General features: G+C 30.5%; 1 protein-coding gene across 4 annotated transcripts in view; it reads left to right on the top strand.

Moving 5' to 3' along the window:
* Positions 1–17,985, top strand: part of LOC100741439 (vascular endothelial growth factor receptor 1) — a 62,092-nt gene that overhangs the window by 20,643 nt on the left and 23,464 nt on the right. For all 4 annotated transcript variants that reach the window (XM_012390153.3, XM_012390154.3, XM_012390152.3 and 1 more), the window contains exons 6-17: positions 3,528–3,667; positions 4,640–4,808; positions 6,309–6,432; positions 7,487–7,680; positions 8,564–8,727; positions 9,286–9,421; positions 10,500–10,646; positions 10,735–10,872; positions 12,680–12,819; positions 13,122–13,281; positions 17,005–17,105; positions 17,679–17,829. In XM_012390153.3, coding sequence (XP_012245576.1) covers positions 3,528–3,667; positions 4,640–4,808; positions 6,309–6,432; positions 7,487–7,680; positions 8,564–8,727; positions 9,286–9,421; positions 10,500–10,646; positions 10,735–10,872; positions 12,680–12,819; positions 13,122–13,281; positions 17,005–17,105; positions 17,679–17,829 — 1,764 coding nt within the window. The remainder of the gene's footprint in view (positions 1–3,527; positions 3,668–4,639; positions 4,809–6,308; positions 6,433–7,486; positions 7,681–8,563; positions 8,728–9,285; positions 9,422–10,499; positions 10,647–10,734; positions 10,873–12,679; positions 12,820–13,121; positions 13,282–17,004; positions 17,106–17,678; positions 17,830–17,985) is intronic.

Raw genomic sequence — 17,985 nt, 5'->3', positions numbered from 1 at the left:
TGGCAATCATCTTACTCGAAGAATAGGGTCTGCGTGTGGCGAGCCACGGGCAGAAACCGTTGGAATGTTTACTGTCGCGTGTCGCCACGAATATTTCTTTTAAGGAGAGCTGTAGGATTACTCCATACCTTTGTTAGACAAAGCGTTCATCCCTTGGCCAGACTGTTGCCTCGAGCCAGAGCTCAGTATCACCAATGTCGAACAATTACAATCGGATTGAATAACTACAATAGTTTAATTACTGCTATAGTAGACTCTAGGTTGCAATGTTGCGGGGTTATCCAAAGTTCCAAAGGCTCCGGTGTTCTTTCATCTCCGACATATATAAAAAAATATGTATATATATGTTGTCTTCTTTTTCCTTTTTATGTATGTTCGTCAACTACTCCGAAATGTTTTAACCAATCCGAGGTGATTTTTGCACGTTGTAGAATATGTTATCCGGTTAGTCCCGTTAAAAAATTTTTTTCGATTTGATCGTCTTAAACAATTTTTTTTAAAACTAATATTTTTGCGTTTTTCCGAAACGGCTTAACCAATCAAGATGATTCGTTTTGCTTCTCGTAGCGCATGTTCCCCCACTGGTCCAATTACAAAACTTTTTTGCGTTTGTTTTTCGTGAACTATTTTTTTTTTTGCAAGTCGAATTTTTATGTATGCCCATCGATTACTTAGGATTGGATTGAGCTATCAGAATGAAACCGTTTGCATCTTCTAGGGGCAATTCACAAACCGGTCCTGTTTGCAAAATTTCTTCAATTTATTCATTGTTAACTATTGTTGTTGCAAAGAATTTGTTGTTCACCAATTTCATTTGATCAATGTTCAGTGATTTTTCTACAATTGTTAAATTGATATCGAGATGATTCCAAATCAGCAGCCTGGCCAAGCGCTTTAAAATTGCGTTTTTCAATATAAGCTTCAACTCGTACTTTCCGTCGTAGGAAACATATATTTCCATTTCTAATTGTATAACATCAGAAATTATAACGATTGGATCTTAAGTTAATGACAAGCTTGCTGTAGATATAATTTTATTAACTTCTGCACCATTAATACATTGAGCGTAATTTGTACCCGCACAGATACAAACAGTATATTTCGGTCACTACTGTATTTGATCATTTTATGGTATGACGCTTGGGTGGTTTATACATATATTTTTGCATATTACGTGCATTTTTACACTTTTAAATGTTTCACAAATACGTAAAAATCCGTATTCAACTCATGACAGTGCTATGGACATTCCAAACAATTTAACACATGTAATATCGTGATATAATATGTTTACAAAGGAATGGATGATACAGATGTTAATTGGACAGAAAAGACGATTGTTGTTCAACCTGAACTATTCACGCCAAACGTACAGAAAGCAGCACAACTAAATGATTAGAATACGACTCGACAAAATGCAATCAACACCCTCTCGGTAATGCCACTCGCAAGCTCTGCTTCTCGACTCGCACGCTGCTTCTCGACTCGCACGCTGCTTCTCGACCCCCTGGCCGTTGTAGCATTCTATTGTGCCTCACCAGGCCCACCGCACACGTGCTCCGCAGACGCTCGTAGCCAGGGTCACGTAGGTCTTTTCTACGAAACTATGCACTTGAAAAGACCGATGACACATTGATGGGCCCGACGGCGCCTCGGCTCTCGCGACATTGTTCATGGTTCGCCCGATATCTCTTAGGCTTTTCGTCCACGATACTACACACATATAACATATATATAAAAAGTGTCTACTGCAGAGCTTCGCAATTAGTCTAGATCTTTATCGGCGATCAGCCCTTTATCAGCCCGTCACGCCTGAACCGGATTCAGTGATCATCATCGATACTTGAAACACAGAAGCAAAAGCCAGAGCTTTCAGAAAAGCTGTGGCAGCTTGATAAAGTCACACGTGTTGTTAATCATAGATTGATGAAATATATTTTCAGGTATTCCTTGCATGTCTCGTATGGTATATGATTTATACACAATTGTTGCATACGAGTAGATTCACATTTTCTATTGTTTCGAAAAAAAACGAATTTGACCCAATTTTTATATTATATTCATACAGTGTGTTAAAAAAATATTCATTGACGATATGAAATTAGAAAAGTAAATCTAAAAATATACTTTACATAGAAAGAATTGATTTTAGGATGTACAATGGCAAGCATTATACAAAAGTCAACTTAATTTAGTTTATAATTATTACGAGAAATAAAGATCTGAAAGCTATATTTATAAAGTCTAATATTTACACTGCTTCAAAGTAAGATAAATACAAGATGACTCATTCGAAGTAATACACGCAACTGTTTCCTGAACTCTAAACTATACGTTATGCAAAAATATGTATCGAAGTAAAATGTACTTTATTTCGAGGGAGATGTCTTGTGACGAGCACAAACCTTATTTAGGTAGATATGCCTTCCAGATTTCAAGGTGATCTTTTTTTTTTAATGCAACTACTTGCATGTTTTTATTCAGATAAGTGCGTAGTTCATGCCATGACAAATTCGTTGACCTATAATATGATGATGTAGGACACCAGGCCATTTATTGCCAGTCGAAATTTACCTTCGTTTAATGTCCAGAAATGTTCCTTATCTTTTGTATTCGAAATAATAAGCTCAAAGCTAGTTTAATATAATATAAATAATTAAATAATTAATATAATAATAAGCTAAAAGATTGTTGCACTCTCTCCAATATTGCAGAAGTAATTTGTTGATAGGTATCCATTCCAATGTTATACGACTTTTCCATATTATCACGATAAGCTTCTTTTATGAAACTTCAAAAGAAAAATTCTGCTGATATCAAATCCGGAGATCTTGATGGGAAGTGTACCCTGCTCCCTCTTCGTATCCAACTACCGAGGAACATATTGTTCAATTAGCCATCGTAAATTGAATTGATGTTGAAACGAAGAACACGTATATAATGAAGTCACGATAATACTGATTCCTTCGAAGCAATTGTAACACAAACTTTGGTAAACGAAATCTTGGAGACGTTTAATAAAGGAAAGTTTTGAACGGCAATAAATGATCCTGAATGACCTCGGAACATCAACATAGTTAATTCGAGTCGATGAATTCGTCACGGGATGGGGTTAGACGCCTATATGGGTTTTTATTATATTATGTTTTTATTTATGTTTTTACACACAATTTCATCCAAAAAAACATATTTCGCCTTAAAATTTGGAAGGCACATTCACTTAGATAAGATTTGTGACCATCACGAGACGTCCGATTACCTGGGAAATAAAGTAAGTTTTACTTGAAACATTCTTTTGTATAACAAATAATTTAGAATTTAGGAGATAATTGCGCGTATCGCTTTAAATGGGTCATTCTATATATTTTTAGAGCCTACATTATAGAGAAAAGCAAAAATTTATCGCAAGCAGTTCGTTGAATTTGTGATTAAATTTTGAAGCACGACACTATATATTAATTTTAATACTTTTAATTTAAATTATATTTTCTATATTAAATTAATTGAAAAATTCGCATCGATTTTAGTTAAGCCAGAATTGCTTGCTCCAGTAATTATAGAAGACACTTTGCGTCACGTAACACGAGGACAAACTCTACATGTAAATTGCACGACAACTGTTGCAGCAGACTTGACTTATGGTTTAATTTGGAATACACCACAAGCGGTTCGTAAACAATTTATTTATCTTTATCCAAATTATATAGGCCGTTTTGTAACTGGTATACAACTAAAAAAAATGTGGTTCTACGTGAAAAAATATATCGAAAATATAAAACAAAATTTTTTCATACTTTGTTTTTCAGAAAATTGACTTTAAAAGTTGTTGGAAACATTTTCTATTCTAATCAATGCTCCATTTTGTTGCCTGTATTGACAAAAATTTATATGAACACTCTGTAATGTTCTCAGCGTGCAGTGTTCTGTTGCTTTATTTTATCAAACAATATTTTTTTTTTTTTACATTGCATGATATTTGGAATTTACAAATATACGATTAATTTTATGTGACCCCATAAATTACGGATAAATCGAAATGTAATAATTTTACACCTTGTAATCATCATAAAATTGATTTATAGAAACCAATATGCAATATTAGAACTGGTATTTGTAATTGACAAAATTTACAGAATTAGTTTGATGAACTGTTCATCTTGATTACCTATTTAATTTCTTAACTAGAAGTCAGGGTAAGAAGACTGCCAAAATGATAGAAAAAATTATGATATTAACACAATCAGTGATATTTAACTACATTCATATTATTTTACAAATAGAAAAATAATTTTATTTTTAAATATAACATTTTTTATATAAAATATAAAAAGCTATTCTATTTAGTTGTATACTTTCTATTACACGATACAATAAACCCAAATATATGTAGAAATATTAATCACTTCAACAATTCATTATTCATTCAATAATTAAGAAAAAAATTTAATAAGTGCATATCGAAAACATCTTCCAAGTGAATTTTCATACAAACAATGCCTCGTATGAAAAGATTGTATTCCATATTTTTGACTAATTTTTTTGCGACTAGATTCACCCTTCCGTAGTATTTACTGTAAATCATAAAACTTCCTGTATAATTTTAATTGTCATAGAAAATAAATTTCATGTATAATTTTAGAGCAGCAGGATAAATACTACTAGTTATACTAAAAAGTCTGGTCCAGTTGCACGCACAACCACCGAATTGATCATAAAAGATGTTAGGGATGAGGACGAAGGGTGGTATGAATGCATTATCAAATCCTTTTATGACTTTAACAAAACGAGAAAGTACATCAAGGTTCATGGTAAGTTTTACTTTAAATAATTCTCCAATTATAAGATTTTGTATAAAATATTGTTTTGTATATAATATTGTCTTTCCTTGAAATAAGTTATTTTTATTTTTTAACGTTTGCAGTATTCTTCTACTTTTTAAATATAGTATTCAAGTCAAGTTCGTCATTAATTTAATTTCAATTTTCATTTTTATTTCTATAATTAATTTAATTACAATTATGCAATTAAGTATAATGTGAAAACCACAGTGGAAGATATAATAAGTTAAATTTTATGCTTTTTGTAGAAAAGCAATTTTTCAAAATTCGATATTTTTTGAATCAATTTTTTTGATTGGAATGTCTCCTTATTTGATTTTCCAATTATATATGTGCTTTTGCTGGCCTTGCGAATATTTTGATTATGTTATTCAATTACACGGTCCAACAAATTTCAAATTCTTTTTATCGTTCCTATTGCTATTAAGTATTTTTACTTTTCATAGTTATAAATCTCTGATTATAAATCATTTCCCCATTGCGTCTAGATTTTGAGAAATTTGATTTTCAACTAAATTCATACTTTTTAAATTTGAACAGATTTTCTCAGGTATAACTATAAAAGATATTCCATCCATGCTTGTGTTGGAAGATTCTGTAATCTTTTCCGAATAGTTTTCGGTACATCATGAATGTTTAAATGATCATTAAAGACGGAGAGACACCAATTTTTACGGGTATTTTTCAATTTAACTCAAAAAGTAAGAGCTCGATGTTCCATCTAGCGCGATGCAGGTGAGACTTTGAGCTTTGGCTTTGATTTTGCGTATTATTGTCGACATTTCGCATTCGCGGAGCTATTTAGCTTTCTGGTTGGATGCGTGTTTCCTTGGCCTTTTCTTCAAGGTAAAAGTTTGCTCTATCGTGGTTCGATTTTACGCTAGATTCTTACTTTTTAAGATAAATTGAAAAATATCCCCCAAAAATCGACGTCTCCCCACATTTAAAGACTGTTTAAACATATTCAAACATTTATAATGTATTAAAAACTGATATCTGAGTACTTAGGAAAGAATTTTTAGGATAAGAATTTTTCGACACAAACTGAAGTACAATATCCTTTATAGTTACGGAACAAAATTTGTTTAAATTTGAAATATACGAATTCCTTTCAGAATCAAATTTCTGAAAAATTAGACGGGCTGGGGAAAAACTACTTGCAGATTCGTAATAATCGGTAGTGGGCTGTTGAACAATGTTATTAATCACACTTTAGATTGCTTGGAATACGAGATAAAACTATTTTTGATTTCGTCTCAAATTTACTAAATATCAAAAGTTTTAATAAATGTAGCTGAAAGAATTCAATATACACATATGTGTAACATAGTGGATTCATTCTCGTATACGATTCATGATACAAAAGATAAAGGAAATTTGAATACAACCTTTTACTTTTAATTGCCAAATATATATCTTATGTAGCGTTTAGCTTTTGTACCAAAAACTATTCCGGATATTCATTTTTAGATCCAGAAAACAAGTTTATCAACCTAACAGGGCAGGATGCGAACAGACATTATCAACGTCGAGAAGGTGATAGTGTACAATGGGTGGTACACGTGCATGCCTATCCAGAACCTACTCTTAAATGGTAACAAGCTTTAGCTTAATGGATCACTATTGCTAACATCCAAACATATGTCTTCCAAATAGAAAAAATGTGAAAAATATTTTTTTGACGTTATGTGTGTACAGATATATATGCATGCGTGCGCGCGCGCGCGCGTGTGTATTTACATATATAATTATTTACACAAATAGCTTTTATACAAATTATAGTTAGCAAACTGCAACTATTTTCTTAGTTAAGGAAATAACATCTAATCAGTACATATAACTAGTATTCTATTATATTAGATGCATTCTATGCATTTTTGTATCTTTAAAACTCCCAAAAATGCACAAAAATCCACGATTTAATAATAACGAGACTAATTTTGTATAGAACCAAACTTTATTTAAAAGGATATTTAACGTTGTCTTTGGGAAGACATTAATGATTTCAACACTAGAATTAAATGGCACGTATTATAGAACTACAAAAGATTAAAGTATTAAATTTGTATAAAAGAAATTAAACCGTAAGGAATAGAAAAGTTTATAATGCAGTAAAAATGTACTTTTGCAATTTATGAAATTTATGAAAGTCACCTTGGTCGTTTTAACCACTTTCATAGTTTTTAGTCCTATTGATAACCATGACTCGCCTAAATTTCTTATAATACTTTGCGGAATAACATATCGTCATTTTTCCCTCTATTCAGTATTTATTTGATGTTTGTTGTTCATTTGTCATAGTGCTAACAATCACTAAACAAAATTATATTCCAATTCCTTCCAATCATGTCAATAAATGCTAGACATAATATAAAAATTAATTTCGACAAAATATCACACATTATCAATATAATTTTCCTCCATAAATGTTTATTTAAAACATTACTTATATATATTAATTATATATTAACCTTATATATGTTAAAAATTAGTATAATTAATAAGTATGTTACTATAGATAATAATTTTTTAGAAACGTCATTTTCATAGGCTTGGACAATTATTCAATATTTCATTGTATTAATAGAATGAATATTAATGTGCTCAATATTATTTAAATTTTTTAGCATAGTTTGTACATTTCCCAGGTTAAATACAAAAGGAGAAGAGATAATAGGGGCTTCGCATGACTCAGATAGACCGAAGTACGTAATAAAATTGACACCTAACCATACAATTCTGAAGATTAACCATTTAAATATCGAAGATATGGGAGAATATTCTCTTCAGGCTGTCAACCAAGATAAATTCGAAATGCTGAATTTTACGCTCGACGTAATAGGTAAATCAACTCAAAGGATAAGCACATTTCACGAGTGGTAAAGAAATGATGTAGTAATAATTAAGATAAATACTCTTCAATCACTTATAATATACTTATAATTTTTGTTTCATAGAGTTCGAATATTAATCGTACGATTGATGACCCGTCCAGCTTACTTGACAAGTACATATTCGATTTTCACAAGCTAGTTCGAAACGAATACTTGCAAATTTTGAAAAACTACTTATAACGAATTTAATATTCGAACGATTCGAACTTTTCTTTTTTCCGAAATATTTATAGAGGGCTCAAATATAATCGGCGACCTTATTATTCAATTTTATATTTTTTTAAACTACAGTGCTACATAATCTATTTCTCTACATAACCAGCCCCTACATTTATGCATTTATCATATCTGTTCACGAGCTTTAAAATCCCGTTGTTGCAATTCTCCATTGCCACTCTATTTAACTACCAGTAATTGAATGTGAACTTCAATTCGTCATCGTCTTTAAAATGTCTGCCATTCAGAAATTCTTTAAGCTTAGGAGAGTGGTGAAACCCTCCCATCAAGAACTGCTGAACAAAGCTCGGTCCTTACTTACTGAATTACTTTTATAATATTTATAAACCAAAGAGATAGAAATTACAAGTGGTAGATTTCATTTTTACGATTTTGTAATTTTTAATTAAATAAGAGAATCTACAATTTGTATAATTTCCTTATGTAAAATATCATTTGTTTTATTACTAAACTTGTTACTATACTATGGAAAAGTTATTTTTTTCATTCGATGAGCATTTTCAATCTTTAAACAGTTTAAACCGAATAAGTGTACAATTTTTGTTTAGCAAGATCTGCAAAAGAAATTAACTCTCTATATTGATATCTTTTCAGTGAAACCAGTGCCAATGTTGAAGGTAGAGCCTTATTATGCTCCTAATCAGACGGTAGAAATTTCCTGTGATGTGGCAACCTATCCAGCACCAAACATTACGTGGAGTTACATGAGATGTCCTTATTATCCTTCTTATGAAGACGCGAGCACCATAGAATTACAAGTACGTAATAACTTCTTTAAACTGATGTACTATCCTGAGAATTTAGATAAAATCGAATGTTTCTTTTTTATTTACTTAGTTATGCCTTAGTCATGCCTAAAATAATAAACAGAATAAATCTATGCAAAAAATCGTTAGATTCTAGTTATAAAACAAGTGCAATCGGATTTTGCAACCGAAGCGATGTATTTGTTGAGCACAGTTATTTTCTTTAAATTGGAGGAATTCTTTCTGCGTTGTCGATTTGTCAGTTTCTATAATATATTTATTATTGTAACATATTTTCTCAATAATTTATCTTGTTTGATAAACTTGCTTTTACTCAACTTTTACACATTATTTCACCGTTTGATTTGATAAATAGACTTTATATGCAAAAGTAACGATCTGTGACACTCTTTTAGAAAAATAAATAACTGAATAATTAAACAAATCGAACGAGCCAAATAGTAATAATAATAAAAGGCACTTATTACACTATTTAATAGAATTACTTTGAGTAGTAATTAATTCTTCGTCGTGAGAGTTCAAAACAAGGGTTCTCTTAATTTCGTATAGAATAAAACGGAAAGCGGAATGAATACCAGGTTTCGCTCAACTGTGAGGGTCACTATTGAAATGAGCGGCCATCTTACTTGCACCGCGTGTAACCTTATTGGATGCGAGTCTCAAGTTGAAACTATATTGGTTTCCGGTATGTAGTCTTTGCTCAAATGATAATTCTAATTGAGTTGTAATTTTATTTATGGAATCATTAAATTTATGTCCATGATATTTGATCTGCTTACTATAATTTATTCTAATAATTCTCACGCCTGCTAAATTTTGTTAATTGTTACCTGTGTTAGTATAAGACAACCAATACAATACAATACAATATATAAAATATTTATTTTTCCTTCATTTTATTACAAATTACAGTAATTACATTATAACATATACCTGTACCTAACTTATATCTAACATATACCCAACTTTGCAATAAAAAGCTAAACGATGTAATAGCCAGATTGAGGACTTTTATATACATTAAATATACAATAAATGCATGACATTTATGCGCATAAAATATGCAACATATGTTTGATATAAATTTAACATATCGAATATTATTTACGATGCAATATTTAATATGTATAGTTTATTTTATAGCTAATCACAAGCACTTTGCTCAAATTTGCATTTATTGACTAGTCATTCATTTGTATGTAAAACGCTTATTTATGTTACAAATATTAGTTTATAACAGAATTTAAGAAATTTTTTTGTACGTTTGCTTCTTGTTCACCATACAATTCAGAATAGCGAACGCAATAATTTAATTAAATCAAACTATACTATTTCGAAACGCAATGGTCTATTTTTGACATTAGCTATATATTGCTGCTATTAACAGCACTTAACACAATCATGATAAATTAGATTAACTTGATGAAATAAATGTGACATGCAATATGCAGTATGTCTCTGTATATGTTTTTAAATATAAATATGTATTGCACAAAGGATGAAAAATAAAAAATATATTTTTATAATCTTCTATTAATACAATAAATTTCTATTTATATTTCTTTTCTCTACTTGCATTTTATAAAAGTATGTATTTGCATGAACATCCGCGGTCTAATTATAATTGATTTATCAAAAATCTTGGATACTATCACGTTAAATACTGTGTATTATTCGAACTTGTCCTTCCTGTTTTCATAATTTTATTTGTATTTAACTTATTTTTTCAATTTTGTATCTAAAATTCTATTTTAAAATCATAGATGGAAGGGGTGGTTTTGGCATAATAAATCCGACAGATCCAGTGGTTGAAGGTGACGATCTAGAACTGATTTGTGCCGCTTCTATTTACAATTACACGGATAATTTCGAATGGAAATACTCGGATGACATTCCCATTGAGCCAAATATTAAGTGTCTTTGATTTTAATCGTACTTTAACAAAAAGAGCATTCTTTGGATATTTGTTCATTAACCAATCGCTTTTTAAATGTTTAGCCAGGACAACGATCAGACGAGCCAAAACTCGATTTACTTATCGTTCCATTTTGAAAATAAAAAATGTGACAAAAGATGACTCAATGATGTACACATGTCGTAATAAAGAGGAAATGGCCTACATTCTTCAAGTGCACGGTAAATATTTTATATTATAATGAAAAGGATATACCATCGTCTATAAGTATTTAGATACTTTATAGATACAATGTGATCAGAACCATTATATTTTATTTGCTATTTTATATTTTATTATGTCATTATTTTACATTTTATTTTCAAAGTTATAGTACCATAAAAAAAACGTTTTCCTGTTGCTGATTCTGTATTTCTTGACATAATTGGGTCAAATAATTATAATCTGTAAAAAAGTAGAACTAATTTTAAGTGACACAGAATATTGTTAAAACTAGAAATATGTGTATCACATATGTGTATCATTATAAGATTTCAATATTAAATGAATATAGCTTGTACCGTAAGGTCACACAACACTGAATCTAAGTGTTTTTCTAAGACCAATTGTTTAATTTCAATTTTTGCTCTCTTACTTATGTTGGTTAAAATTGACCATTGGTTTCATCGATATTTATCAGTTATATATGATTCCCCCAAATAAGGATCAACAGCCGAAATTATATTACAGAATTTTATTCCAAGTATATTTTATGTGCACTGAGTTACGAAAGTACACTTCGAACATTTACTACTAGAAACTTCTATATCTATAATATATATTTATAAAACATTGTGACGACATTATGTATTACCACATTTTGTATTAAAACATTTTGTATTACCACCGTAATCAGACTGTGGGGCACGACTGTCGTGATTATATTAATAAAAATTCTAAAAATATATATGAAAATTACAAGATATATTTCACAAAAACATTTTTAACATTTCTTACTTACTTACTTTCTTCTTGTAATATTGTAATGTATTTTGTAAGTTCTACATAAAATATCAGATTCGTTTCAAATTATATCAATATGATAATAGAGTCTTATAATAGTTCTAATGAAGTTCGCAAATATTTTAAGTAACACACATAAATGTTCATATTCATGTTGTCATATTATATTATATTCCTATTTATATTCATAAAAGGTGTCTACAAATACTATTGTGAGCCTCTTTATTTATAATAACGCAAAAGTGTTCAAATAGTTTTGAACAGTAGTGTACATATTAGTAACGAGTTGAAGTGCGTTTCATATAGACTTGAACATTGGTCAGTCAGATTCAAATCCTCCACAAGTATAAAACAGGTAATAATACTTTCAAATATACTAAATGTGGCAGATTCGACCTCTCTGGGAATATTTTGGCTATTAACCCAAATCAGAAAAGTAGACTCAAGTAGAATCGGACGCTGCTGCAATAGATTCGAAGCTTTACGAGCACTTTATACTAATTCTCCATTCACTTAAAATCATGTTTTTGTGGTTATAAGTGCAACCGTTCAAATCAAATTTATAGGAATCCTGTTGATCGTTTATAATCCTATAAAATTTTCTTTAATTTATTAGAAGAATCAATGAAATAACAATGATACAATAGATTGATAACAATAGATTTTCGAAACTTACGAATATTTGTTTCGAGGTTCGAAATGAGTTAAGAAGGATCGAATACGAAACATTATATCCAAATAGTATTCGATGAATATGAAGCGAATCTTGGATATTTGATTTCATTCGTGTATATAAGTATATTGAATTTGATTTCATCACTAGTATATACATATAGAGGATTCCAAAATATTTGAATACCTATAGGCAATTTTTCTCGGCATATTATACGGTATGTTATATAAAAGATTTCAGCGTCAGAGAGTTCGGTTTTTTCGGGTCAAGTAAATATTTAAATGAATCTTTCGAATGCTAATACTTGAATAATTAGATTTTTTATTTAAGGTTTTTTCTCTTTCTTTTTATAGATGCAGTATCACCTTACATAATAGAAACTAATTTAAATGAAACTGGAATTATAGTCGATGTTAGCGCCCAAGGTCACAACGAATTAGTACTGTACTGCTTTGTAGGTGGAATGCCTAAACCATTAGTCACTTGGTATAGAGTAAGTGGCTGATAACTTGTTACTAAAAATTATTGAATAAAAAAAGTTGTTCATACTCAGAAAGATTTACTAATCAATATACTGTCCTATATCGTGACTGAAGCATAGTGTGACGTTTCAACCTCGTGAATTTTAATATTACTTTCCCAAATATATTTTTTGATATAATTCTTATAATTATTATATTATTATGCTTTCTATAATGTACTTTATATATAATATACATTATTACACAATATAATTTTTATTATATATATAATAATACAATATATTATTTAATAATTATTATATATTCTTTATAGGACGATGTACCATTAAAAATAGGCGAGCAATTCATGTGCATCCGTGACTACCAAGAGTTGCATATTAATTATCTTCAGGATAATGACACTGGGGTGTACACGTGTAAAGCAAAGAGTCGATTGGGATTAGTCCAGTCCTCCATAACAATAACAGTGAAAGGTAATTTATTATAACATAACAAATGCTCGATCTTTTTTAATGATAGGTTCCAAGGTGTAAGGTCAGACCTGATTTGATTCAACTAAGCTTCAACATCCTAACATTCTTGTTTGATGTTGGACTCTGCATAGAATAATCATGTTGTATGAAATGCTAATAATTTTCTGGAAAACGAGAATTTTCAACTTACTGTTACGTATAGAATAATCTACTGGTAACTGACCGCTTCTGTCCAATCAAAAATTAGCCAAATGCACTATATTTTACAGACTTTCAAGCTCGATCTTTTTATAAAATGGAACTTTCAAAGCAATTTCGTTATTATCATCTTATTTCATATCATAGAATCAGCCTGACTTTTACCTACCACGAATTTACGCCCATGGTGTACATCTATAGTCCATATATAATAAATTTAGTATAACATAGGAATAAGAAAATATGATATACTTAAGGTTTAGCAAGAAAGAGTATTAAAAATGGAAGAATGATTGAAATCCTATATGGGTTTATAGTGATTGCGAAAAGATAGTATATATGAATTAATACACTAAACAACAAAATAAGTTGAAAGAATATACTTTATCCTTTTTATTACTTATGCATCGAATTATAATAATTATAACTGAAAATATTAGTTTTTAGTACTAACTAGTTTAGTATCAATTAGTTGTACAGCTTTCGTATTGTTTGATGAATATGAGTTATATCGTCGTAGAATCCTATGATCCTTAAGCTGTGAATATACAGAATACAGTTCGCTATTTGTTGTAGCACTAACAATAAGATAAATGGTTTGTCTTAAAATAGACGTAGATCGTTCAAAAACTGATCATAAGCAAATTCGGTGACGTACAAGGTAAATTGTTTACAAGGTAAAGTCACAACAGTGGAATTGTCGATTTTAATTAAACTTTTTCTGGTGATCAAGTAAGTCAACCAATATCCGATTATTTTTGACAATTGTATTATTTATAAAGATATTTAACGTTTAATTTTCTGATGTTCAAATATACGTAATTATTTAGTGCTACTATAACAGGTGTGGTATATTATAGACCTTTTTAGTTAGAGAATTCAGTTATCTAACGATAATAATAGATACTATTAACAGGTAATTATTCGGAATAGGGGCATATATTGTCAAAGTCAGCATAGAATGGATAACCACCGTTCGACTCTAGTGTTCAAGTTATAAAACAACTTATGTTTAATGTTATATGTACAGGGTATTTAAAAGTTATATGTCATTGATAGATGCTTTCCAGTCGGTGGAGATCTGTTAAAGAAGATCCTGGAAAATTGACCTTGACTTTGCTTCGTGTAGTATTCGTCACATCCATTTTTAATCAATAGAAAATCTGAATAAAACGCAACATTCCATATATCAATCTATTCATCGAAAATTATTTCACACTAACATTGACTACTACTGTACCTCAATTTATAATTCGTTGATTTTTACTTTTTATTTATACAACAATATATGAGAATAATGATCCACTCACTCTCTCCCTCTTTCATCAGAAAGTTTAACAGATCTAATATGAGGTAAATACAAAAGAAATAATCAAAATATTCATTTATTATCAAGAAAATTCTTACCAGATAAAATTTGCATTAGTTGGAAAAGAATATCTGGTAGCAGTAGTTCACGTCATGGCAGAAATAATCTCACGAGAATCTGTCAAGTTTCATTACTTGTATGTTTGGCGATAACAGAATCGAAAAATCGCGAAATATTAATTTAAGTTTGCCAGGGCTTCCATCGGCCAAATACTGTCTTTCAACTAATATTTAGTTTATTCTCTATTTTCTGCTAGACAATAAATGAAAGTCATCATTACTTTTTTTGTAGTTATATCAGACTAATTTAACATGTTACATCTGCAAAACTTTAGCTTTTATAGCTAACGCTTAGTATTACTGAGTTTGCTTGCAAATTTATTCCAAAATGTAGTATAGAATTTATTTATTCGGAAATATTAGAAATTAGGGTTTCCAATGTTTTCTATTCTAAATGATAAGTTTATTAATAGATGGATCTATTTACAATGGATTAAACAGGGAACGATGGTTATTTAACATGAATTAAATACAGTAATGTGCCATAACTAAGACAACTGAATAGATAATTCACAACTCACAACTAATAGTTTACGACTCATAGCAACTTGGCAACTCAACTCTCAATTCCTCACAACTCGACTCTTAGTTAACGTCTGCCGATTTCGTCTTTCTTCCTTAAGCATCTCTTTGTCTTTTCTCATATCACGTACGTGTTCTGTAAGCGTCCGCGATCACGAACATCGTACGCTTTTGTCACGTCGAAGACACAAGAAATCACGAAACCGATAGACCGCCGGTGATCTTGTCACGTAAAATAACAAAACAAAAAAAAGAAATTTGAGGTGAAAAATAAAAAAAAAAAGAAAACCTTGTTTTCTTCTAACAACAATCCACTTTACAATCCACTTCCGAACTCTAGGCGCAACTATCTAAGACTGACTCTTATGATTTGACTTTCGATCGGATCCGATTACTTTCTTTTGTCATCCCTCAACATCCCCACCGTCCATGCATTTACTAGGCATCCACGACCGTTGCCACGTGCTCTTTCTTCTAGAACCTTCGGTGGAAGGACCGTTGGGATGTTGATGGTTCATTAGGCACTTCAGCGATATACATTGTCGCCGAGTGCCGCCATATCTTTATCTCCATCGTCAGTCGATCGGATTTGAAGTATGCCGGTCGTGACAATCTCCTCGCGTCGCATTTCGAACATTTCACGAATAAGGTAAAGAAATTGAACTTCGTATAAGATGATGGAAATTTTATTGTATAAATCCAACAGAGTGACGGTTCAAAGTGTTACAACAGAATAATATGTTGAGCGCTAATGTAGGAGGGTTTTTATATGGAGGTTTTAGTCCCTTTGGAGAGGTTATCGTCGGATGTATATCAGAGGCGGCTATTCAGTTGCTGTTTTGTTATTATTTCGATAACTGTGGCATGCAGGATGTTTTGTCTACTTTATTACTGTTTCTGAGCGGGTGGCCTTTCTTGAGCGTGTGACACTTTCTTCCGTTCTTCAGTTGAACTATTCAACTGAAGGATTGATGACAAATTGAAGTTTGCCGACCCTTTGGGCCAGTCGGCACTTAGGCTTTCTTGCAACATTGTTTATAGTTCATTAGATTCAGCTAGAATCAAGCAGACGATAATCACTTATTATACATGACATAGTACCACGTCAGAATAATTTACTTATAATTCTCAATGAGAATTGATTGTAAAATTCTTCCAAAAAAAAAAATTGTTTATAGTTCATCCGATATTTCTTAGGCAATCTGTCCACGATACTGCAGTAGTATATATGTATGTATATATGTATATATGTATTGTATATAACAATTTCCAAATAGTAGCAACTTGAAATCGTACATGAACATTAGAACTAGCAGAGTGGTTAAAAGAATCAATTCAGAATTTTTCATAAAAATTTTGTAGATATTTTGTGAAATGTATAGATAGAAATTTATCTCTACTAATCTCGGGTAATTCTCATATTTATACAACTGCAAAAGAAATATACTTTTGTCATAATTGGAAATACCTATCAGATAATCGCAAATATTTCAGATAATTGTGTTGTTTCTTTCATCTTCTTGCCCATGAAAAAATACCAAAATTATTGATGACTCTATCTTCTAAAAATTATAGGGAAAGAACTTCCTATGGAGTTGATCGTGCTTATCTTTGTTTTATTGATCACAGTGGTGACTCTGCTAACCTACTTCACAATCAAAATTCGTCGTGAAAAGGTAAGTCTATATTATTGAATATTAATTAGTAGTCTGCAAATGCTTATGAAATTGTATGAAATTTGAATGTGAAAAATGCACAGAATGCACGTAATATGGATTAATAAACAGAATGCTCGAGGTAAAGTAATTATAATATTTAAAAGGTGGGACAAATTTCCATCTAAGTTCCATTTCTTTAATCACGTTCCTAAAAATATAAATTTGTATATAGATCAAGTAGTCTATTAATGTTCTAAATTATTCTGATGTTATGAAATACAATAGAATCTTGAATATCGAATCGATTAGAATTAGTCATGCCACAAATTGTTCGAATTATCGAATAATTTTCTTCTTATATAAGTGAAAATCATTTATTTTCTTTCAACTATTTTACAAATATTAATATAATATCTTCGAATAAAACTTTAACAATTTCTCTCACTTCTTATTTTTGTTTTCCAATGTTTTTTACAAAGGACTATACTCAAATTTTTCATTAATCGATCTTCCGAAATATAACCAATTGTTGTCTTAATATGTATATCAATAACTATTATTATATCATTTCCTACATTTCCATATTTTTAGATCATGAGAAAGGAATTAATGGAATCAGGATTGATGCATTTCGAAGAAGGAGCAGTAGAATGTTTAAATCCAGAGTTAACAGTAGACGATCAAGCAGAATTGCTTCCTTACGACAAGAAATGGGAATTTCCTCGGGAAAAATTGAAATTAGGTGAGGAATCTTAACATATATATAATTAACTAAAAACATATATTGTGTCTCGTAAATGTCTAAAAGTTTTTAATTTTTATGTGTTGTCTAATATATTTTTATGCTGAGAAGCAATTTACCCCCCCCCCCCCCCCCCCCCCCCCCTCCCCCCACAAC

This window comes from Bombus impatiens, unplaced genomic scaffold (genome assembly GCF_000188095.3).
Source record: "Bombus impatiens unplaced genomic scaffold, BIMP_2.2 scf_0733, whole genome shotgun sequence".
NCBI lineage: Eukaryota > Metazoa > Arthropoda > Insecta > Hymenoptera > Apidae > Bombus > Bombus impatiens.
The sequence above is the reverse complement of the archived record's forward strand: the minus strand, read 5'-3'. Positions and strand labels throughout refer to the sequence as shown.